The following is a 24,929-nucleotide window of genomic DNA, read 5'->3' on the forward strand; positions in this document are numbered from 1 at the left end:
GTCTCCACCAGGAATATATTTGAAAAGCATAAAAACCAGGATGCGTTCTGATGAATTTTCTAAGTATTCAGGGTAAAGAAAAAGCAAGAGAAGTTATCTTTAGGGAAGAACAAGTCAGATTTGCATGAGTTCCTTTCCAGATCCTTAGGAAAAGGAGGTGTTGGGCAATCTTAATATAGTCAGCTCACACATGTATGTAAATTTCAAATACAGCTGAGGAGCTGAATGAATTGTTCTCCCAAATAGCAGCTCAGTTCCATTTATTGGTTTGTTAATGCCTTTGTTTATGTCATATATTACCATTCCAGGAGACTGTATGAGTTTAGGCAACCACTGGCATGAGTGCCTTTCTTTTAAATGGCTGCACAGTGTTCATTTGGATGCACCATGATTTGTACAACCAGTCTTTTCCCTGACATTGATCATTTAGGTTATTTCTAGCCTTTCAACGTCATAAATAACTCCATGAAAGACACTTGTGCATGAGTTAGCTACATTTTGGATCATTGCCACTAAGAAAGAAATAAGTAGTGAGTCAATTATTCCTAGCTTTTTTGAGCAAAAATCATATAAAAATCAATAGGATTATAATTTTTATTTTGGTTAAATTATTTTTTAAAACAAAGATCTTCCCCATTTAAATTTAGCTTTAATTAAAGGTGGGAGTGGGCACTAGATTAGAACAGTGGTTCTCAGCTGGGTGTTGGTGGAGTGTATTGGTGGTAGATTTTGCTGTCCGGGACATGTCAGAAGAGAATTTTGGTGGTCACATCTGGGAGAGGAGCTGCTACTGCCAATCTAACAAGTAGAGACCGGGCGCTGCTGTTAAAACGTCCTGCCAGGCACAAGAGGGCCTGCAACAGGGTTAGTTATCTAGCCCAAATGTCAGCACTGCTGAGGTTGACAGGTTTTACTGCTAACAGAGACATCCTTTGTGTATTTTTATGGGTTCTCTCTGCTATAGGAGGGGAACATTTCAGCCTCAGAACATCAGTAGAGGCTTATTTTGCCAAATATGATAGACCTAGGGAATAGTTCAACGCTTGCCTTTCCCATCCCCATTTTGAGAAACAGCTTGTATTTTATTGCTTACATAAAGTGCTTATAAAATTGTTTATTTTTGTGTCTTGGGTGGTCCTGAAAACGCCTCATCAGTGTCAGATCTAGTTATTGTTGAGATTTGGCTCTACTGTGTGTATTAGAGACCTGCATTTAGCTGCTTGGAAAGAAAATCAGGCAACAACAAACAGGGACTTCCATTTCTCGTGTGATGAGAATTCTGGAGATAGGAGTCCAGAGCTGTTACTGTGGCTCCATCAAGTCATAGATGACCCAGTCTACTCTATTTCTGCTTGGCCTTCCTCAGGATGTGCTTTTACCTTGGGGTCACCAGACAGCTCCTGCCCTTTCCCACCCCTCGCCCCCCACATCAGAGCCTGTATTCAACTGAGCCAGCCCTTTTGATCAAAGCTCTCCTGCATCCCAAACTAGTGATTTCTGCTTATTCCCATTGATTGGCCAAAACTGTGTCCCATGACTATTCTTAGTTGTACGAGAGGCTGGGAAATACAGGCTCTTAGTTGGGCTCTTTGTAAGTCAGAAAATACATTCAGAAACCTTTAGTAAGAAAGAATCGATGTTGGAATAGGCAACTAGTACGTACCTCTGGAGCCACTTTCTAAAGTACTGGCGTTCTTCCTAAATGCACTGAAATTAAAGAAAGGTAAAGGAGAACAAATAATAATGATAACATTAGAAATTTGAGAAAATGAACTCTGTAAGAATTCTCTCTTTTAAAAAAAAGTAACCAAGAAAATGTATCTGTTTTATGGTGTTGTAAATTAAGATCTTTTCCCTACCCCAATACTTGGGGCCCTGCCCTATTCTTTTTTTTGCAATATCAGTAATGATTAGTTATATTGTACATAAAAAAATGTTTTTTAGGCTAAAAACTGGAAACAGCAACCAACAGATGGACTTAACTGTGGGAAATGGGTGTATAAGCATAACAGGAGTACTGAAGAAGAGCTTGTGTAATGCCCTTTTAAAAATTGTTTTATATTTTAGTTGTAGGAGTTTTTTTTAAAAACATATTCTGGATATTAATCCCTTATCAGATATATGATTTGCAACTGTTTTCTCACAATCTGTGTGTTGCAACAACTTTTTGATGTGATTTTAAAACTACTTATTAGCATTAAGACTGATATTACGCTAGTATTTATTACTATTTTAGCTAGTTTATTTTTAAGTAGTATATAAACTAAAGAATATGTGAATGTATGGTTTAAAAATTTTAAATGACACAAAAAGTTTCCAATAAAAAGCAGTTAGAATGACAGAAGGTTACTTTGGAAAGGAGAGAGGAGCAGGGTAGAGAAAAGCTGTGTCTGATGTACTTTATACCTTTTCTAAGAGAAGAGATTTGAAACAAATATGGCATAAGTGGTAACAGATGTTTAATCTCACTGGTGGGAACATGGGGTGTCCTATTATCTATATTTTTTGTTTGAAATATTTTATAATTAAAGCAAATTTTTAGTTATATAAATTTCTACCCTCCCCTAGATGTTTGGTCCCCCAGTCTTCTGCCCCACAAGTTACTAGTATTTTGACTCCTAGAATTATTCATTGTGTTCTCAGGCATAGTTATGTTTGAGTGGATGGAGGTGGGAGCTACTCAACGTCTTTCATACCTTTTTCACAGTGTGTCCTTGAGACCATACCACGCAAGTGTTTACATCACTTGTGTCCCTTTCCTGGTTCCCTCCTGTCCCCCCGCTTCCCCTCACCTCTACTTTACTCCCGCAGGGCACTGAGGTTGCTGCCAGTTTTCCACTGTTACGTACAGTGAACATCCTGGTACACACAGGTATATGGCTGTATGCGATATAAATTCCTGGAGGCAAAATTGGTGGCTCAAACTTATAACCTTATCAAATTGTTCTCACAGAAACATTACAGCAATATACTCTCTGCAGCAAAGTGTTGGAGCACTTCTTCACTCTCCTCACCTGCCTGATGTTCTTAGAATTTCTTATTCTTGTCAATTATTTTCTTTGCATTTGATGCAGAAGATCTCTCAACATGCATGTTTTAGTATTGTTTTAAATTAATGTTTTTCTTTTATATCAATTATTAACTTGGAATATAAAATTACTTGTACTCTGTAGTGTTTCAACTCTGACGTGTTTGAGATTATACAGATAAAAGCCAAGACCTGAATGTGTTTAACTTTACATATAAAACTTATTATTTGACACTTAAAAACTTCTATAGGAGCCTGTGCTCCGCAACAGGAGAGGCCACAACAGTGAGAGGCCCGCGTACCGCAAAAAAAAAAAAAAAAAAAAAAAAAGAAAAAACTTCTATAATTAATCAGTGGAAATGAAGCTTTATTTCTTTTTTCATCCAGTCACAGTAATTTGTTATGATATGCTTTCATGGAAAAGTATTTGAAGCTAAAAGGTAATATTTCTGTCCAACTTATTGTATGAGGCTAGTAGAGCTTTGATACTAAAACTGAATAAATTGTATGGGATAAGAAAATTAGAGGTCAATTCAACTTAAAAATGTAGATGCATACATCTTAAAATAATGGTGGTACACCCAAACAATAGAATATCATTCAACACTAAAAAGAAATGAGCTATCAAACCGTGAAAAGACATGGAGGAACCCTAAATGCATATCTAAATGAAAATCTATTATTGTAATTCAATACATTACCAGATTAAAGGAGAAAAGTTAAATATCTGTGAATGCAGGGTAAACATTGAGTAAAATTCAGCACCCATGCATGATGAAAGAAACATTTAGTAAACTAGAAATTACTGAGGGGAATCTTCTTTTTTTTTTTTTTTTTTTTTTTTTTAATCTTTATGTTCCTTTATTGGAGCAAGATTCCTGACCAGTATACAGTGATGTATTTGCTACGGAGACTTGTGCAGAAATTACATACTATCAATCTAGACATGTTTTCGTTACACTTTGCCTATTGATGGAATAGTTCCATTTATAAAGTTTTTATACATCAAAAAGCTTTGAATTTGACCAGGCGGTCCATTAATTCATCTCTGAAAAAGCTAAGTGGCATTTAATTTTAGCTACTATATTTTACAGCATTAAAAAGCTTATGCATTAGGTAGCTTCTCAAAATGTGACTTATGCACAGTGGCATTTAGCAGACAGAGCAGACTGCATCATCTCCCCCAGATTCACACAGACAGGTCTCATTTGAGAGCTATATGCTAAAAGAGCTGGAACTTTGAGACAAAAGTACTCCTAACCTGAGTTTCTCACCACCAATACGGACTTCTTACTCTGAAAGCCTGTCTTTTCGGCCACATTTTACAGTGCCAGCGAAGACACGCCAACAATTGTCCTGTGTATTAACTTGGCAGTAGAGCACCAGGTCTGTCTGATGGTCGTGGCAGGCACTATTATATCCAGGTAAATAAAAGCCCATATTTTGAAATGCCAATTTGAGATACAAATCAAGGGTACAGCATATTCAGAATTGAGATTTCAGCAATCTGGTATCCTAAATGATATGAAGAATTTCAGAAACTGATGTCAAATTGTACCCATGATGGGTTCCCAGCTATGGAGACATTAATACATTGATTCAAATCCCTTTACTCAATCAACATAGCCCTGAGGTCATCTTGCAAAGTGCATATCAAAAAATACGAAGTTAAGGTGACAAAGTTTGACAGTAACATTATACAAGTCAAACTTGGAAAGTCATATTAAGTATATTTGTTCTGAGAGAAAAGCATCAAATCCTTTGTGTACACATTTAGTTTTATTGTAACAAAGCAACTTGTACACTTTCAACGTTTAAAACTGAGCATCATCTTTCCTTTCCAGTGAAACAAAAAGAAAAATGTAAAAACAAGCAGGAACAAAATTATAATAGAGAATGTCAATTGCAAATAAGATCCTACAGGTTCTGCTGATTCTCCCATCGAGTGGCAGGGCTCAAGTCATCATTAGGAGAGAATTTTATTTTAAACGTGTCATCTTAAACTGCAAGGATGTCCGTTAAAATCACAATTAAACATGCCAAAGGAGAAACCATGTTGTCAAAATGCCCACTTAACCCACCCAAACATCTCAAACCCACCCTTTGCTGACCTTCTATAACCCCATTTTTTTAAAGTTTTTTTTTTTCTTTTTTTAAACAAGAGAAAGTAGACAGATACATGTTGGTAAATGTTAACTGTCCATGTTCACATAGAGACACAGTGTAATCTCTGAGCCCAATATACAGAGAAAAGAGGAAAAAAGCTAGAATTCTATGCACTACTGCACAGGGGCCTAGCACCCTCCAGCTTCCAGCAGAGCTAAGGGAGCAGAAGGTTTTTCTTTTTTCCCACAGAGCATGGTGGTGTTGATTCCATAAAGTTTTTGTTGAGACAGGAAGGGATAAAAATGAATTTGGAACAGAAAGCGGTAGAGATTCTTTTCCCACTGAATTCTGCTCAAGGTATTTCCCCCCAAAATAAGTTGTGAGTCATGGTATAAAGGAGAAAAGAGACCTCAAAAACAGGGCAACTGAACACAAGAGGAGAAGAAAAAAAAAAAAAAAAAGACTGCAACTTGTTCCCAGGTACTGGAGAAAATTTAAAAAGGAAGGTTGGAATCCATCAGTGTTCCATTAGTCATCTTCTGCTTCACCTTCCTCTCCTTACTCCCCCTCATCTTCATCTTCATCTTCTTCACCTTCATCCTCATCCCCTTCTTCATCAGTATCTTCCAATTCTTCTTCCTCTTCATCATCATCTTCTTCTCCTTCCCCTTCCTCATCATCCATGTCTGGAACCAAGTAGTACTGTAATGGATTTGGCCAAATATCATCTTTGATGACCTCTCCTAACTCATCTGCACCTGCATCAGAATGATCAGTAAACCAGGTGAAGAAGCTTTCTGGTTCCTCATGCTGTCTCTTCCTGCTGGCTTTATTCTGAGTTTGACTTGAACGTTTTGTCAAATCCTTTCCGGATTTCCATTTGATTTCAGTGGACTTTGAAGATGGATCACCACTCTCATTCAGATGAAATTCTTTGGAGAGAACTTTATTTTCAAAGTAAGGGTTTTCATCAAAATAAAAATCTATTCTGTAACCTGATTTAATATCTTCAAATTCTGTCACTTCGACTCTTGTCAAATAATGCAGCGCCTCTTCATCCTCCTCCCCAAACAGTGCAGACACTTGTGGATGGTTAACAAATGTTACCCAAAAATTTGGGATTTTGGCGATCAATTCCGACCTCTTCTGAAAAAATGGTTGGCGGAGTTTGTTATATTTCTGTTCTACTTTCAAAATCTCCTCACTGGCTTGTTCCTTAAGTCTGTCTATTTCATTTTGTACTTCATCAATATGTTCAATTGCTTCTTGCTGTTCTTTTTCTGAGGTCTCGTCGGCCCTGTTGCGTTTGGAGTTGAGCTCCTTTTTTTTTTTTTTCTTTTTGCGGTATGCGGGCCTCTCACTGCTGTGGCCTCCCCCGTTGCGGAGCACAGGCTCCGGACGCGCAGGCCCAGCGGCCATGGCTCACGGGCCCAGCCGCTCCGCGGCATATGGGATCCTCCCAGACCGGGGCACGAACCCGCATCCCCTGCATCGGCAGGCGGACTCTCAACCACTGCGCCACCAGGGAGGCCCTGGAGTTGAGCTCCTTTTTACTGACTTTAGCTGCCGGCGCCGACATGGTGCTGCTCCACGGTCGGGGGTGGGGGTGGGGAATCGGGGAGGGGGAGAGAAAGGAAGGCGAAGGGGGCGGGCAGCGGCTTCACCTCACGCCACACGCGCGGGCGCTCCCTCGGTCCTGCCGCCTCCTTCTGGCGCTTGCTCGCTCGCTTTCCCTCCCCCTGGCTCGCGCACGCTGCCCTTGCAGCCTGACGACGAGGGAGGGGCTGGGGCTGTGTGCCGGGCCCCAGCCCGGGCTCCTGCTTACAGAGGGGAGGCAGCGGCGGGCAGGCAGGCGGTTCTGCTCCGTCACTCACGCTCCGCACTCCAGCTCGCTGCTCAATCTCCCCAAGCCACCTCCTCCTCCACCTCCCGAGGGGAACCTTCTTAACCTGAAAAGGGTATCCACCAGAAACCTAAAGCAAATATTACACTTAGTGGTTAAACCTTAGAAGCAGTTCTTTCAAAATTAGGGAAAAAATATTTCTATTTGACATTGAATAAGCGGTCTTAGCCAATGCAATTAGATAAGAAAAAGAAATAAGAGGTATGAATGAGAAATATAAAGTATAAGGGAGACAGAATTATCACTGTTTCCTGGTATTGAGAGATTCAGAACCAGCTACCAAATGTTAGAGAACTTAGCAAGATTGCTGGGTGTGAGAGTAGCATTAAAAAGTCAGTAGCGGGCTTCCCTGGTGGCACAGTGGTTGAGAGTCTGCCTGCCGATGCAGGGGACGCGGGTTCGTGCCCTGGTCCGGGAGGATCCCACATGCTGCGGAGCGGCTGGGCCTGTGAACCATGGCCGCTGGGCCTGCGTGTCCAGAGCCTGTGCTCCGCAGCAGGAGAAGCCACAACAGTGAGGCCTGTGTACTGCAAAAAAAAAAAAAAAAAAGTCAGTAGCAACAACTGTAACGTGTATGTGTGTGTTTCTGTTCCTGTGTGTGTGGCAGATTGCATTTTCCAAAAGGACTGCACTAACATATGTTGAACCCCCATGCTCTTTGCACAAAGAGGCTGTGATTTCTTGCGCCAAGAGGTAGTCTCTGTTCCCTACTCTTGGGTATTGGAAGGCCCATTGGGTAAAAATATGAGCTAGAAAGTTACCTGTCCTAGGGCTGTTGGGTGGTGGCAGGCAGGACAGTAGGAAAATTACCTGAATAACTTATTTATGCTTAATTTATAAAATTACCTGGTGCCTAACTTTTTTTTTTAATGGATTTATTTATTTATTTATTTATTTATTTATTTATTTTATTTTTGGCTGAGTTGGCTCTTCGTTGCCATGTGCGGGCTTTCTCTAGTTGCAGCGAGCAGGGGCTACTTTTCATTGCGGTGCACAGACTTCTCATTGCGGCGGCTTCTCTTGTTGCAGAGCACGGGCTCTAGGCACGCAGGCTTCAGTAGTTGTAGCACGTGGGCTCAGTAGTTGTGGCTCGTGGGCTCTAGAGCGCAGGCTCAGTAGTTGTGGCACACAGGTTTCATTGCTCTGCGGCATGTGGGATCTTCCTGGACCAGGGCTTGAACCTGTGTCCCCTGCATTGGCAGATGGATTCTTAACCACTGAGCCACCAGGGAAGTCTTGATGCCTAACTTTTAAAATACTGGTTCTCCAGACATGGTAGTGTGAGCAAAAGCCCAGATTAATTTTTGCTGTTAATGCATACTCTTTGGGGTTTTGTTTTGTATGTTTCTGTTTTTACCTGAATTCTTAGAATAATGTTCCATTTGGGAGAAAAAGCTGGTCATGATGGATATACCAAGTAGCTGAGTGCCTAGTGAGGCATACTGGCATAGAATTTCTTCTGTAGTGGAATACCAAGAACCATAAGGGTCCTAAAATGAGCATTTGTAGCTCTAGAAATAAAATTTGAGAACACCTGGGCTCAGAATAAAGTAACAGTTATATAGCATGAAGATAAAGAAATAGATTAAAATTTTAAGATAGAAGCTCTGAAATATAGGTAGATAATATTCGGAGAGTTTAGTTGGAAATTTGAGTATGATGTGGTAACCTTAGAGTCCTCCTTTGCATCAGTTGTCACATGAACTGTTAACGTTGCTGTAGGTGTTGAACATGGCAGGGCAGTGAATGTGTATGAGAGCAGAGCCTTCTGCTTGAAGGACCTTGGTTCAGTCCTGGGGTCTCACGCTCACTAGCTCTGGGACCTTTGGTAGATCATTTAACCCCTGAAAGCCTGTCACCCCTGACATACAAAATGGGGAAGATAATCTTTCCCACTGGTGTTATGAGAATTGAATGAGATCATGTCGATGATGTGCTTTGCATAGTACTTGATCTATACTAAGTGCTCAGTGAAAGTTTTATTTATTTATTTATTTATTTTTATTTATTTTGCGGTATGCGGGCCTCTCACTGCTGTGGCCTCTCCCGCTGTGGAGCACAGGCTCCGGACGCGCAGGCTCAGCGGCCACGGCTCACGGGCCCAGCCGCTCCGCGGCATGCGGGATCCTCCCGGACCAGGGCATGAACCTGTGTCCCCTGCATCGGCAGGCGGACTCTCAACCACTACGCCACCAGGGAAGCCTGAAAGTTATTTTATACTGGCTGGGAAAGTATCTGTTTTGCTATATAAAATTTAAGAGAAATGTTAAAATATATTTTTGTTATTTTAAGGAAATTCGCAGTGAGTCCCATGACTATCCTCATAGAGTGGCCAAGTTTCCAGAAAACAGAAATCGAAACAGATACAGAGATGTAAGCCCATGTAAGTACTTGTGGGGGGTGTGGGTTTGTGTGTCATAGGAGGCAGGACATGGTGGAAAAGGTTGGGGTCGGGGTTGGTAAGTATGGTGATTTTCTTTTTATACTAACGTAATATATGTTCTTTAAAGAAAATTTTCAAGGCATAAAATAGTAGAAGGAAGGAAAATTGCCCATAATTATTTCCTCCTCCAACACAGCCACCATTAATTGATGTGTTTCTTACCAACCTTTTTTCTTACACATGACTTTTCTCTTTTCAAAATAATTGTAATCATATATGTGTATGTGTAGTCACATATATCTACTTTTCATATTATTCCATAGCTTTTTTTTTTTTTTTTTTTTTTTTTTTTTTTCTTTTTGCGGTATGCGGGCCTCTCACTGTTGTGGCCTCTCCCGTTGCGGAGCACAGGCTCCGGATGCGCAAGCCCAGCGGCCATGGCTCACGGGCCCAGCCGCTCCGCGGCATATGGGATCCCCCCAGACCGGGGCACGAACCCGTATCCCCTGCATCGGCAGGCGGACTCTCAACCACTGCGCCTCCAGGGAGGCCCTATTCCATAGCTTTTATAAGTATTACTTAAAATACTTATTGGTGTAATATGTTTTTTCCCCCGAATTACAAAAGTAGTGTGTATTCACTACTACTTGAAAAGTTGTAAAAGTTTTAAAACGTAGAAATGTGTAAAGGAAAAACTCTCATCATTTAAAAACAAGCAAATACTATTGGGTTTATATTCTTTTGGTATTTGTCTGTGTAAATGTGTATGTACATTCTTTTAAATTCAGCTGGAATCCTGCATGCACTGACCTGCAGCTTTTCTCCCGTGTGGCCACATGTTGTAGACGTTTCCTGTCCTGAACACAGTCTTTTAGTGGCTTCCACAGTGGCTTTGGGCAGGTCAATCTTTATGTAACAGTTCGCTGTGGTTGGACTTAGATTCTGCCGTGCATGTGCATGTATGTGCACACACGGGTGCGTGCGCACACACGCACACACACACACACACAGGGTTTTGTGAACAGTTGTAACACCAGGGCTTTAAAAATGTGTTCATCAAGTGATTTTATTTTTGTTCTGATTGATCCCACCTCCAGATATTGAATTAGGCTGCCTTACTGCTCAGAGGATTCCCATGTTTGGTTTCAGTGGGTGAGTGTAGGCATCCTCTGTAGGGCTGCTAGTGTGCTGCATTTGTGTTCGATGCCAGGTGCCTCCTCATGGGCCTCACGCTCCACCATCACCTGTCTTCTTCATAGCTTCAACCTCTTTCTAATAACTCTCTTCCCTTATTATTCAGATGTGCTCCAGTCTTTTCCAACCTCAACCCCCATATTGCACTCCAGCTATCGCTTTGTTACCTACACAGACACAGGCATGTGCACACACACACACACACAGGATCCTAGAAGCGTGCACCACCCTGTCTGTCTCTCCACTCTCATCACCCATGCATTCTTCAGCCATGGTTCTACCCCAGCCTCCCCACTGAAACTTTTATTCTAAAGTACTGTGCGCTTTCTAGTTTTCTAATGCAATGAGGGACTTTCCATCGGTGTCTTTTCTTATCCCTCTGTGACTTTCGACGTTGTCAACCGTGCCTTCCTTCCCTAAGTCCATATTTTTCTTGATTTTGCTGTTCCTTCTCTGGCTGATCACACCTTTTCAGAACTTCTCTTCCTCAGTTGTCTTTGTCTTCAGGGCTCTGTCTCTGCCTCTGTCTCCCCCTCTTCCACTTGTGTGAATGGCCTCATTTTCTGTGAGTTCAGTTGCCATCTCTCTGCTTCTGACCCCAGATCTCATCTGCAGCCTACGTCTCTATTCTCGGCTACAGACCCACTTACGCACTTCTCTGTCTTGATGTAGCCATCAAGGTGGCTACAGGTGGCTGTAGCCACCTCAGGCTCAGAATTCCTTCGCCACAGTCCCTCAGTCCCAGCCCTAATCTGTTCTTTCTGCTTTATCCCCATGTTCATAAGGGCTACCACTAGCCGCACACTTGCTGCAGCTAGAAACTCAGACCTCTCTTCCCTCATTCAGCTCCCACATCTGGTTGGTGACTAAGTAATTATAATTCCATTTCCAGTTCCACAGTATATTTCAAATCTGTTCTCTGTTCATACTGGCTGGTTCAGGCCTGGGTTATTACAGCAGCCTCTTAACTAGTCTCTATTCTTTTCCCACCTCAGTCCAACCCCCACACGGTATCCAGAGCAATCTCTGTGTGATGCAAGTCTGTCCTCCACTCCTGTCTTCAGTAGTGCTCCTCAGTTTTATGAAAAGTTAAAGTGCTTTAGCATTACCATACAAGGCCTTTTGTAGCCATTTTCCTACAAATTGTTTGTTTTGGTGACTCACTTGGCACCAACATGCCCTGTTTTTAACAGTTTTCAAATGTCATTCCCATTTGGAATAGGCTTCCTCTCTCTTTGACCGACTTCACTCAAAGTCCTCTTCCCCCAAATACCATCTAAACAACCACTTCCCAGGGGTGTTATCCTCACACAGGAGAGGAGGTCATGGAGCTGGTGACTCCCACTAAATCCAGGTGGACCTGGGAATAGGTATTTTTTCAAAGTTCCTGAGGTGATGCTGGTATACCTTTCTTGATTGAGAGTCGTTACATCATTTCCATAGAGTCCCGTACAGTTGTTGGCTTTGTTCAGAAAATGTGTATTGAAAACCAGCTGCATGTCCGCCATTGTGCTGTGCCTCAGAGGACCATGAGTCCACACGCCCTGCCTGCCAACAACATACATGCAGTGGGGGGCGGGGAGGGTGTGTGTGTACGTGCCTGCTGTGCTTTGTGTGTCAGGAGATGGCGCAGTGCTGATGGAGCCGAGAAGAGGCACTCAGCTCTGCTTAAGGAGTTAGGGGCGGCTTTTAAGATAATTTTTTTTTTTTACTTTATTAAAATAGTCTATTTTAAACCAGTAATTATTTTTCATATAAAGAATTTCTAAACATCCATACAGGAAATAAACATAGATAATACTGAGCGCAAAGCAGACAATGACATGTTTGCAAGCAATCAAAAGGAATTGTTTTTTGTTTGTTTTTAATTCAGAATCACAGATCTTTCTAGATTTTGATTCATCAAGTCTGGAAATGTATTTTTAAACAGACTCCTTACGTGATTCTTATATGCCCAGCTTGAAACTACATTTGGAGGTATGAATATGAGGTACATATTCAAAGAGGGGTATTTTGTGGGTTGTTTTTTTTCCCTCTAATATTTATTTATTTATTTATTTTGGCTGTGCCGGGTCTTAGTTGCCGTTCACGGGATCTTCGTTGTGGTGTGGGGGCTTCTTAGCTGTGGCATGCATGCAGGATCTAGTTCCCTGACCAGGGATTGAACCCGGGCCCCCTGCATTGGGAGCTCGGAGTCTTACCCTCTGGATAGCCAGGCAGGTCCCAAAGAGGGGTATTTTGAAATAGAAAGAATTTTAAGAAGTCTACAGTCTTTGTATAATTGCCATGACTGAAAAGATGCCTTATTTGTCTCACTTAACCATGAGGTAATTGTAGAAGAGATTGGCCAGAAGGTGGTTGGTTGAGAAAAGAAAGGTTGTAGTCATCACTTTGAGAATTGTATTTGTACTGTTAGAGACAGCTGCCAGATTTTGAAATATTCGTTACTATATTTGCTTTGCACGTAGAGATCCCAGTTTACTATTTGATCTAAAAGGAGGTGAAAGAGTAGTTTTTTGTTTTGTTTTGTTTTTTGTGGTAAAAACACATACCATAAATTTACCCTTTTAACAGTTTTTAGGTGTCCATCACGGTGTTGTTGGCTGTATGCACAATTGTTGTATGACAGCTCTTGTCATCTTGTGTGACTGAAACCCTACCCCTTCCCCCAGCCCCTGGCAGTCACCATTCTACTTCCTCTTTCTCAGAGTCTGATCACTTCGGGTGCCTCATAGAAATGGAATCATATAGTGTTTCTTTTGTGATTGGCTTACTTCACATAGCATAATGTCCTCAAGGTTCATCCATCAGTGTTTAAAGTAACACGTGGACTTCTGATTTCAGTAATGTGGCAGGTTAGATAGTCCATAGTTTCTTACTGCCGCAAAACAAGAAGATTCTCAATAAACACACTTTTTAAATAAATTGCTAGGTGGGGAGGAAGTAAGGAAGACATCCAGGCTTTCTGTGCTCCCCACCTCCTAAAAAAAGATCTCAGCAAATGGCAGAGCTACTCTGAATGCACATGGCAGTATCAGCTGTGACATCTGTATTCACCTAATAAAATAGTCTCAAGGTATTTAAGGCAAAAATGAATAGAATTACAGAAAGAAATTGACAATTCTATATTCACAGACTTTTTTTCATTTATTTAATTTATTTTTATTTTTGGCTGTGTTGTGTCTTTGTTGCTGTGCGTGGGCTTTCTCTAGATGCGGCGAGCAGGGGCTACTCTTCGTTGCAGTGCACAGGCTTCTCAATGTGGTGGCTTCTCTTGTTGCGGAGCACAGGCTCTAGGCGCGCGGGCTTCAGTAGTTGTGGTGCGTGGGCTCAGTAGTTGTGGCTCGCGGGCTCTAGAGCGCAGGTTCAGTAGTTGGGGCGCACGGGCTTAGTTTCTCCGCAGCATGTGGGATCTTCCTGGACCAGGGCTCGAAACTGAGTCCCCTACGTTGGCAGGTGGTTTCTTAACCACGGCGCCACCGGGGAAGCCCGTTCACAGACTTCTTAAGGCAAAATATTAGTAAAGAAGTAGAAGATTTGGGGGCTTCCCTGGTGGCGCAGTGGTTGAGAGTCCGCCTGCCGATGCAGGGGACACGGGTTCGTGCCCCGATCCCGGAAGATCCCACATGCCGCGGAGCGGCTGGGCCCGCGAGCCATGGCCGCGGAGCCTGTGTGTCCGGAGCCTGTGCTCCGCAACGGGAGAGGCCACAGCAGTGAGAGGCCCGCGTACAGCAAAAAAAAAAAAAAAAAAAAAAAAAAAAGAAGTAGAAGATTTGGACCACACAGTTAAGCTTTATTTAATAAGATAAATATATAAAACGTTATATATAGAACCTATTCTCCAACAATTAGAGAATTCACATTCTTCTAGGACTTACATGGAATATTTGTAATTGACTAGGCTGTGAAAGTAACTCTTAAAACAGTTTAAGAATTACTGTCTTACAGGCCATGTTCTTTGACTGTAATGCAATTAAATTATAGATTATTAATAAAAAGATAAAAATTCCTATAAATTTGGAGATTTAAAGATTTCTAAATGATTCATGGGTTAAGAAGAAATCATAATGGAAACTTAAAAGTGAACAAATAGGTAAAATTCTACTTATCAGAACTTTCATAAAGCAGCAAAAAGAGTACTGCAAAAAAAATACACTGTCTTAAATGTTTGTATTAAAACAAAAGGCTGAAAATTAAAGTGCTAAGTGTCTAATCTAATTTAGAGTAAAAGTAACAGAATAACCCCCCCCAAAAGCAGAAAGGAAATAATACAAAAATAAAAGAAGAATAGAAATCAAAGGACCAAACAAAACCAAATTATTAGTTCCTTGATAAGACTAATAAACTGGCAAGATTGAGCAAGAAAAATAAAACAAACATAGAAACCAGAGAGACAGGGACTTCCCTGGTGGTCCAGTGACTAAGACTCCATGCTCCCAATGCAGGGGGCCCGGGTTCAATCCCTGGTCAGAGAACTAGATCCCGCATGACTCAACTAAAAAGATTCCGCATGCCTCAACTAAAAAATCCCACACTCTGCAACAAAGATCATGCATGCCACAACTAAGACCCAGCACAGCTAAATAAATAAACACATACATACATACATACATACAGTAAATATTTAAAAACGAAACAGAAACCCCAGAAAGACAGAGACAGGTGCGTATAAACAGTATTAGGAGAAAAAAGGGGAACATCAATACAGATGTAAAAGGAATTAAAAAGCTAGAGTACTGCAAACAATTATGGCAATAAATGTGATCAGTTAGAAGAAATGGAACAGACTCCTGGAAAAATAGAATTTACCAACACAGATTAAAGGAGAAGTAGAGTCTAAGTCGACCTGTGACAGCTAAATAAATTAAATAAATTAAAAAAACGTTTCCACTAAGAAAACACTGGGACTAGATGCTTTAACAGGTGTGTCTTTTTCATAAATCTATTTATTTATTTTATTAATTTTGACTGCATTGGGTCTTCGTTGCTGCGCGGGGCTTTCTCTAAGTTGCGTTGCGGCAAGCGGGGGCTGCTCTTCATTGTGGTGTGCGGGCTTCTCATTGCAGTGGCTTCTCTTGTTGCAGAGCACAGGCTCTTAGGCGCGCAGGCTTCAGTAGTTGTGGTGCACGGGCTTAGTTGCTCCGCAGCATGTGGGATCTTCCTGGACTAGGGCTCGAACCCATGTCCCCAGCACTGGCAGGCAGATTCTTAACCACTGCACCATCAGGGAAGTCCCAACAGGCATGTCTTAATAATAATAAAAACTCTCCCTGAGAACAGAAAAAGAGAATACTCCTCATTTCCTTTTGTGAGGCTATTAGATAATTTGGATGTCCAAATCAGAAAAGTTTAGTGAGAGGAATAAAAGTTACAGGCGTGTCTACCTCATGAATGTAGATGTAAAAATCCTAAAGAAAGGTTAGAAAACTGAATACAGCAGTGTCTGTATTAAGTTTATTTTAGCAATGTAAGGATGGCTTAGAATTAGACAGTCTTATAAATGTAATTAACCTTAGTAACAAGGCAAAGGAGAAAAAGCCATATGGATATCTCAATAGATGCAAAAAGATTATTTAAAGTCAGTTCTTGCTCCTGATTAAAAACAACGTATCAAACTAGAAACAGAAGGAAACTTTTGTAACTAACATGAGAGGACACCTACAGTTATATTACTCTTAATGATAATGTGTTACATTCTTAAAACTCGAGGAGAAGACAAGGGTGCCCACAAGTACCACTTCCACTTGACATTGTACTTTGGGTCCCAGACACTACAGTAAGAGAAGAATAAGAAACGAAGGCAAAAGGATTGGGAACTGCTGCTGTCTAACTAACCCGCTCAGACCCTATCAGTCACTCGCCACGTCTGGAATCGGGAGGTTGACTGGATGCAGGCGGGTCTTGCTCACCATCTCCCAGGCAGCATAGCTCAGGTGGTGGCTGGGCTGGGTCGCCTGGAACCTCACCCAGTGGTAAACCGTCAGCTGCAACACCTGCACATGGCATCTCCACGTGACCTGGACTTCCTCATCAGTAGCCCCTGAGTTGCAGGAGTGAGCATCCTTGGAGTCTAGCCGGGAGCTGCACTGCCTGTGTCACCTCTCCTTTGAAGTCACACATCACCTGCACCACATTCTGTTCATTAGGGCGAGGTACCACGTCATCCGGATTCAAGAGGAGAGAGTTGTCACAAAGAACTGTGGGCATGTTTCAAAACCACTACAGTTACGAATTATATGGTTTTTTTCTTCATAGATAATCCAGAAAATTCACAGACAAATCAGGTAATTAATAAACATTTTGATAGTCTCAGAATTATGAGACAATAGACTTTCAATTTATGAAAACAGATTTTTATACATGACAAGAATGTGCTTGACATCTTTCTTGCTAAGCACACTTAGATAAAAACTATTGTATAATAGTAATCAGAATAAGTACAGATATAACTTAAATGTTATGTTAACTGTTCTGTAAATATTTGCTAACATTCTTCCTCATCACATCTAAAGTTTAAAAATAAAGACTGGGACTTCCCTGGTGCCTGCCAGTGCAGGGGACATGGGTTCGAGCCCTGGTTCGGGAAGATCCCACATGCCACAGAGCAGCTAAGTTCGTGCGCCACAACTACTGAGCCCGCGTGCCACAACTGTTGGACCCCACGTGCCACAACTCCTGGAGCCTGCATGCCTAGAGCCCGTGCTCTACAACGAGAAGCCACTGCAATGAGAAGCCCATGCACTGCAAGGAAGAATAGCCCCGGCTTACCGCAACTAGAGAAGGTCCTCGCTTAGCAATGAAGACCCAACGCAGCCATAAATAAATAAACTAATTAATTAATTAATTAAATTTTAAAAGATCATTAAAAAAATAAAAATAAAGACTAAATGCACTTATTCTCAAAATCCATTGTGTAGACAGCTCTTTTACTTAAAAGTTTTCTCATTAACTGTTAGGATTTTGACCTTTGGTTCTATCTCCGTTTTTGGTTTTTGGTGAAGAGTTCTTAACGTGATATCAAAAGCACAATCCATAAAAGAAAAAAAATCAACAAATTGGACTAAACCAAAATTTAAGACTTTTGCTTTGTGAAAGACCCCGTTAGTAGGATGGAAGTAGGATAGAGAGACGAGGACAGAGTGGGAGAAAATATTTATAAACCACAAAGAACTCATATCTAGAGTATATACAGAACTTTGAAAATATAGCAGTAAAAATCCCAAACAGTCCAGTTCAGAAATGGGCAGAAGATGATGAAAGTAGATGGCACATAAGCACACGAAAAACATCACTAACCATTAGGGAAAAGCAAATTAAAACCATGGTGGTGAGTGATTGTGAGACACGTACTAGAGGAGCTGAAATGACAGGGCCGCAGATTCCAAGGACGTGGAGAAGCTGGATCTCCTACGCGGCCGGGAGGACCAAGGACGGTGGACGGTGCGGCCGCTCTGGAACGTGGTGTAGTAGCTTCTTGATTTCCTTATATGACGCAGCCACCACACTAGTGGACATTTATCTCCGAGAATTGCAACCTTATGTCCACACAGAAATGTGAAAGTGGGTGTTCAGAGCAGCTTTGTTTGTAAGAGATCCAAATTGGAAACGACCCAAGTGTCCATCAGTGGGTAAGTGGTCAACACACCGTGGTTCTTTTGTTCCTGCCGTGGGAAGCTCCCCGTGCCCTGCAGCAGCTTGGGTGGGCCCCAGAGGACTCCCACTGAGCAGAGTCCAGTCTCAAGGTTACCTCCTGCATGATTCCATTTATACAGCGTTCTGGGAATGGTGCCGCCGTTACGGGAGAGGGTAGATCACTGGGTCAGGACGGGGTTGGGGAAGAGAGACTCTGAAGGGGGCACAGAGGAGCTTGTGGCGGCAGGTGCATGAGTTTGCACACACCATAAAACCGCTCCACACGAGTGGTGCCTGCAGAACAGGAGACGGGGATCAGGTCTGAGGGTTATTCCAGTGCCTTTCCATGTTTCTGGATTTCACGACCTTCCTGAATCGGGTCCTGGGTAGGGCACTGTGCGAGGTGGGGGTGGGATGTGGTGAACTTGTCAGGGTCCCTGGCCACGCCGATGGCTGAGGCCTGGGCGCTGAGCGGGCTGGAGCCTCGTCACGGCAGGCCCCGCCTGTAGCCACCACGTCACGTGGACAGCTCTGGTGTTGGAGCTGTGCCAGGGCTTCAGGGAGAGCCCTTAAGTCAGTGAGGAAGCCGGGCACATCCTCCAGGACCATCCATTATACTCAGAACGGGCATTGGGGGAAGGAGTGGTTGATATATTAAAATACAGATACAATAGCAAAATAGAATTTTTAAGTTTCTGTAAATTTTTAAGATAAAATAAGACTTTTTGAGGAGTTCTATACTTGACACGTTTAGGGTATAAATGAGGGTCAGTCAGTAGAAATAGTGGAGAAGGACAAGTGTAATCTGGCCGTTTCCTCTTAACGGATGAGAAAGAGGCCCAGGAGACCAGTGCTGGGTTTGGGGTCCTGGGCCCGCACCTCCGGGGGCCGCCCTGCTCTGTGCAGGTCACAGGGGCTTCTTTGGCCATGGGGGCCAATGGAGCCAGAGCAGACCCCGGGGCCACACCCATGCCCCTTCGCCTCCCTCACTGTTCTGTCTCATCTGGCCACATGATTCCAGTTGCCTCTATTAAAATGTCCTGAAGCTTTCTGAGCTCTTGTTTTTTGCTGAATTACTTTACTCAGGTCAGTTGTAGTTTCATCTCCTGCTGACGTTTAGAGTGTTTTTTTGTTTTTTGTTTTTTGTTTTTTTTTTGGCTGTACGCGGGCCTCTCACTGTTGTGACCTCTCCCATTGTGGAGCACAGGCTCCGGACGCGCAGGCTCAGCGGCCATGGCTTACGGGCCCAGCCGCTCCGCGGCATGTGGGATCTTTCCGGACCGGGGCGCGAACCCCTGTCCCCTGCATTGGCAGGCGGACTCTCAACCACTGCGCCACCAGGGAAGCCCTAGAGTGTTTTTATAGTGACATGTCATTCTAAAAAAATTCTACCACAGCTTAACAGTTTGAATATGAACATTTTCTGGAATTCATTGTATAAGCAATGCTTGACCACTTGCTAGCCTAAATTGTTATGACACCGTGCTCGTAGGTGCTACGAGAAAACAGAAGTAGAAGCCCCTATTCTCTGATAGTTGGATTTAGGAGTTGAGACTAATGAATCAGTACAGGATCTCTCAACTCTGAACCTAAGTTTCAGGCGCTTCTCTTCCCTTTGTTCACGGGGCTTGTGCTGCAGTTGCCATCCCCAGATGTGAGGCATGTACCTGTCACAAAGCCTTCACTCTTCTCTGTGCGTGGCACACTCTTGACCCAAATATTCATGTGGCTGACCTCCTCTAAGTCTTTGCTTCAGTGTCACTGTCACAGTGAGGCCCAGGCTGACCACCTGTTTAGAATTGCAACCTGCCTCCCTTCCCAGCACAGCTGCCCTTTACTCTGCTCTTTTTTCCCATAGGGTTTATTACTGTATAACATGTAATAAAAATACTTAATTATTTTGCTTATTGCTGTCTCCCTTTGCGAGAAGGTAAGCTCCCCAGGAGTGTGGATGGGTTCCAGGGGCCTGGGTTTGTGGATGAAAGGGAAATACCATTTGTCGCCCAACCCCCTCTCCCTTCCTTTCTCCTAGAAGGAGAGATCTGAGCTTCAAGGAAAGTGGTGAGCTACTCACTGATTGTGTGAGACCAAAGCGTGGTGTGTCTTATTTTTTAATTAATTTATTTATTTATTTATTTTTGGCTGCATTGGGTCTTTGTTGCTGCAAGTGGGCTTTCTCTAGTTGCGGCGATCAGGGGCTACTCTTTGTTGTGGTGCGTGGGCTTCTCATTGTGGTGGCTTCTCTTATTGCAGAGCACAGGCTCTAGGTGCACGGCCTTCAGTAGTTGTGGCTCACGGGCTCTAGAGCACGGGCTCAGTAGTTGTGGCTTGCGGGCTCTAGTGCACAGGCTCAGTAGTTGTGGTGCACTGGCTTAGTTGCTCCGCGGCATGTGGGATCTTTCCGGACCAGGGCTTGAACTCTTGTCCCCTGCATTGGCAGGCAGATTCTTAACCACTGCGCCACCAGGGAAGTCCCATGTCTTGTTTTATAGATGCTGTCGAAGAGGAAAGGTGTCCGTGTTCAAGCGACACTGGTAACTTTTACCTGTTTTGTAAGGACACCTCCCAGTCTTCTTTCCATCTCAGAGACTCTGGGGTGGATTCAAGGGGCCCTTTTCAGTTTGGGGATGTGCGGAGGCAGAATTTAACCAGTTAACACTGTCCTGTCAAGTTTAGGAACTTGGAATCATGATGGATTGAGAGAGGTGGACATGTGCAGGCAGCTGGCCCCTCATTTGGAGGAGGCCGAGCCCTCTGTGTGCTCCACACAGCGTCACTGGTGGCCAGTCCATGCGGCTGCGCCACAGGCCCCGATGGATGGGACTGCCCAAGTGTCGGGCCATCCTCCTCGTTCCAGCCCATCCTCTGTCCGCTGTTCGTTCTTTCCTCGAAGTTCAGGTGCTTGTGCGGAGTTGCCAGGGCCTCTCCTCCTCCCAGTCCTTCTCGGCGGCCCCTGTGCTCCTCTTCCTGCTGCTCCTCCTGCTGGAAGCCCCCTCCCCTCCTCTTACCCTGGCCTGCTCCCACTATACTCAGTGCAGCACAGTATGGCACTAGGACTTATTTCCCGATAGGGTTTTTTTCTTTTAAAAAGCTTGAAACAAATAATGTCTTATCTCTCTGTCCTGGTTGCCTGGCTCCTGGCATGTATGTGTTGACCAGGTGTGGAAGGTGGTCAATTTAAAGAGCACATCGTCTGGTGGGCGGGATGTGCAGGAGGGGGGCTTCCATCAGAGAAGGGAAGTCCTGGGCCAGGCCTTCAGAGGTGAGGTGTGTGTGCAGAGATGGAGGCGGAAGTCATCCCTGAGGCAAAGAGCAGGGTGGGCGGCGATGCTGGAGAGGATCTGGGGCGTCTCTGGGCCTCTGCTGCTGCTCCTCTAGGGTGCGATCGAGGCTGATGACTTGACTGGCCCGAGTGTCAGCAAAACGCGCACAACACGACTCAGGGTGTGAGGGGTGAGGGTGGAGAGCAGTGAGCACCTGACACATCCCAGGAGTGAAAAGTCGTGCACAGCCGTTGTGGTTGGTTATGTCGTCGGAAAAGGAACTGTTCAGCTCGTATGGTTTTACTTTGCTGAGGAGACAGCTGAGATGCTGACCCTCTGCACGATGGCTTGTTTCTTCTCCACTAACATGGCCACACCGATGCTGATGGGGGTTTAGCTCTAGCTTTGCTTTTGGCTCATTGCTTGATTTATGAGAGAAAATTCATGTTATTTGTGCCTCCAGTATCTACTTGTAGGATTGAAGAGAGTTGACACATCTGTCAGATGCTTACATTCTTGACTGGGAAGTGCCACATGGTGTGGAAATCAGTGCCGAACGCTTACTGTCCCCCACTGAGAAAGGAGCCTGAAGCGGGAAGTCTGTTAAAGCTGTGCTGATAGTCAGTCTTCTGCCCAGTTTCTGTTCATTGTTCTTAATCTCTGCCTCGGCATAAATGTGAGCCCTTCTTGTTTGACCTGGAAGACTTTCCACAAGGAGATGTCTTTACGATAATGAAAAAACATGTAACGGGGGGTGGGGTGGGGGAAAAAAGCTCATTGTGACAGTATTGAAAGAGGAAGCTAATCTGTGTTGTCAGCTCAGGCCACAACTAGAGCCAGTCATTTCTTGACAGATAAAGCCATTTCTCAGAAAACAGGCTGTTTGCAGGTGGGAGGTGCGGGGACTCGTGGTTGGAAGTTTGCCTAATCCAGCTCATTGCCGCAGTCCACGGGGTGTGCATTTCTTCCCTCTCCCCGACGATGCCGCTGTGGAGAAAAGTATGCATTCTTGATCGTCCTGCTGGTGCTGTTATTAGATGTTGAGAAATCAGATTTCCTGTGAGGTGTGGTTTGGTTGCTTTTGTGGCCTCTCCTGCAATACAGTTTGAATCATCTTCATTTTCTCCCTTTGCTGGATCCTTTAAAAGATAAGGAAGTGGGGGATAACCGTACACTTAGAATGATGATAAAGTGCTGATGGCCCTGAGGTTGTGGGACTCTGATCTGGTAGTCTCATTTCAGAGATTCTTAGGCAGGATCAACTACTTTGGGGAGAGGAGAAAGCATGTAACTTCGTGGGTTTTCTTCTAACTCAGAAGTCAGAAGTTTGATTTGGAGTGAACCGTTCACAGGTTTGGGGCTGACCAGTCGTGACGGGCAGGGAGAGGAGACACTTGACCTCAAGTGTTAAGGGGACCCATGTCACCCTCACAGATATTTCAGACCAGACAGTATGTGGTTCTTGGTGGGAAAAGAGGCTTTGTCTCTCTTTGTTATCATTGCCAGAGAATATAAATCATCAAGTCACAATTCCTCATAAAAAGGCTTTGATAGTTTCACTTCCTGAAATGTTTATACTTACTTGGTAGATAGTGTTAAAGTTATATGTTTTATTTAACACAAGAAACTCTTACTTTTTTTTTCTGTACACAGATTCTCTTCTGAATCAAAAAGTTACATGCTTTGCATTTTTTATTAATCTTCTTAATGGAACAGAACAATTAAAATGATGTTAGATGTAGCTGAAAGTTTAAAAAAATCAGTCCTGAGGAGAAAACATAGGTTCAGCCAACATTTGTAGCCAGTTCTAAATAGCTAGACTTTTCCCAAGGATTACCTTCCTTTTGGGAGGTGCCTTTCAGGTAATGCCTTGCTCCCCTACTGGTCAGTACTCGGGCTCCAGGGAACGGATCTGGGGGTGTGTGATTCATGTTTTTAATGAGCTGGAGTGACACCAGGTGTAGATGTTAACACTGGAGAGAAAATAACAGTGAACCCAGTTCAAAGTCCTGAAGGCAGGGTGTCAGATACCTTTAAAACACCCCTGTGGTCTTTCCAGGCTTATGGAAGGGTCTGGATGACTTGCCGGATAACTGAGTTCCCAGCGCCCTGTAGGGGAACCTTCCCAGTGCCTATGGATTCTTGCTGCTTTTGCCAAATTGCTTTTTTCACTTGTGCAATAGATATGATTAGTCTCCGGGGTTTCTGTTCTTTCTGTGATTACAGCATGAGGAAATACGTTCCTTTGGTATTATATTTTGGCAGAACTTGAATTTTAGGGATTGTGTAGCATTTTAAAAGCATGCATTATTCTTCTGATACGTGTTATCTAGGAGGTGTATGGTCTTTATTTTGTTAATTATATAGCTGACTTTTTTACTCTCTCACATAACAGTTAAAGAGTGATCAAACTGTTAAAAAAAAATGACTGTTAAAAAAAAAAAGTGACTGTTGACATCATCTTTCCGAGAACACTAGTATAAGTGATTTACTATAACAAGACCTTCGCTTTTCCTGTTTGCACATGACGTGTAATATTTACAGAGGTCTTGGGTTCAGTCCAGCAGAAACATCTCACATAAATTGATGTGTGGAACTAAAGCCATTTAACATTTTCTTTCACATGGAGGTAATGTGAACAGTTTTTATAGTTTAAAAGTGGGAGAGAGAATGGTTGTTTGGTATTGCCTTGAGGGGAGCAGTTTACAATAGAACGTTTTCTCTAGTTAGACATCAAACATGCATGTAGGTTATAATTCAGTCATATGCCTCTGCCTGTCATATATTTAGAATTCTGAGTTAACACTAGTTCTGTTATTATACGTGTGCTTCCTCTCGCAGTGTCTTGTTTCTCTTCCCTTCTCTCCAAAATGATATAGGTAAAGTTTTGTGCTCCACGTATTTAAATTAGCATCAATTCTAAATCTGTGAGATTTCCACTTTTAAAAACGAGTATATCTAAACTGTTATAACACAATCTAAGTAATGAAGTGTCTTTAGTTGTCTTTTAAAGAATTGGAATATTCCAAGTGTGTTAAATATAGTTTAGCACTTGATCTAATTATATAATTAAGTGCTAAAAATTATTTATATATAGTTGTATGCACATCTGTTGAATGAAGAAAATGAAATGTAGTTACTGTGGGGATCTGATCTTATTTATTTGAGGCCATTGTTGTTGTTTTTTTTTTGCAGTACGTGGGCCTCTCACTGTTGTGGCCTCTCCCGCTGCGGAGCACAGGCTCCGAACGCACAGGCTCAGCAGCCATGGCTCACAGGCCCAGCCGCTCTGCGGCATGTGGGATCTTCCCGGACCAGGGCACGAACCCATGTCCCCTGCATCGGCAGGTGGACTCGCGACCACTGTGCCACCAGGGAAGCCCAAGGCCATTGTTTTTTGTAGGTAGACTTATTAGTTCT

At 43.2% G+C, this 24,929-nt stretch overlaps 2 protein-coding genes across 3 annotated transcripts in view; one reads left to right on the top strand and one right to left on the bottom strand.

The window, feature by feature from the left end:
• Positions 1 to 24,929, top strand: part of PTPN2 (protein tyrosine phosphatase non-receptor type 2) — an 82,802-nt gene that overhangs the window by 21,868 nt on the left and 36,005 nt on the right. For both annotated transcript variants that reach the window (XM_082639951.1, XM_082639950.1), the window contains exon 2: positions 9,330 to 9,420. In XM_082639951.1, coding sequence (XP_082496077.1) covers positions 9,330 to 9,420 — 91 coding nt within the window. The remainder of the gene's footprint in view (positions 1 to 9,329; positions 9,421 to 24,929) is intronic.
• LOC309815152 (protein SET-like) lies at positions 5,616 to 6,713 on the bottom strand (the record flags this gene model as incomplete). The annotated part of the gene is made up of 2 exons (XM_082641754.1): positions 5,616 to 6,454; positions 6,693 to 6,713. The coding sequence occupies 2 exons, from the start codon at positions 6,711 to 6,713 to the stop codon at positions 5,693 to 5,695; spliced, it is 783 nt and encodes a 260-aa protein (XP_082497880.1). The 3' UTR covers positions 5,616 to 5,692.

This window comes from Mesoplodon mirus (genome assembly GCF_964341445.2).
Source record: "Mesoplodon mirus genome assembly, chromosome: 13".
In the NCBI taxonomy this organism is placed as follows: Eukaryota; Metazoa; Chordata; class Mammalia; order Artiodactyla; family Ziphiidae; genus Mesoplodon; species Mesoplodon mirus.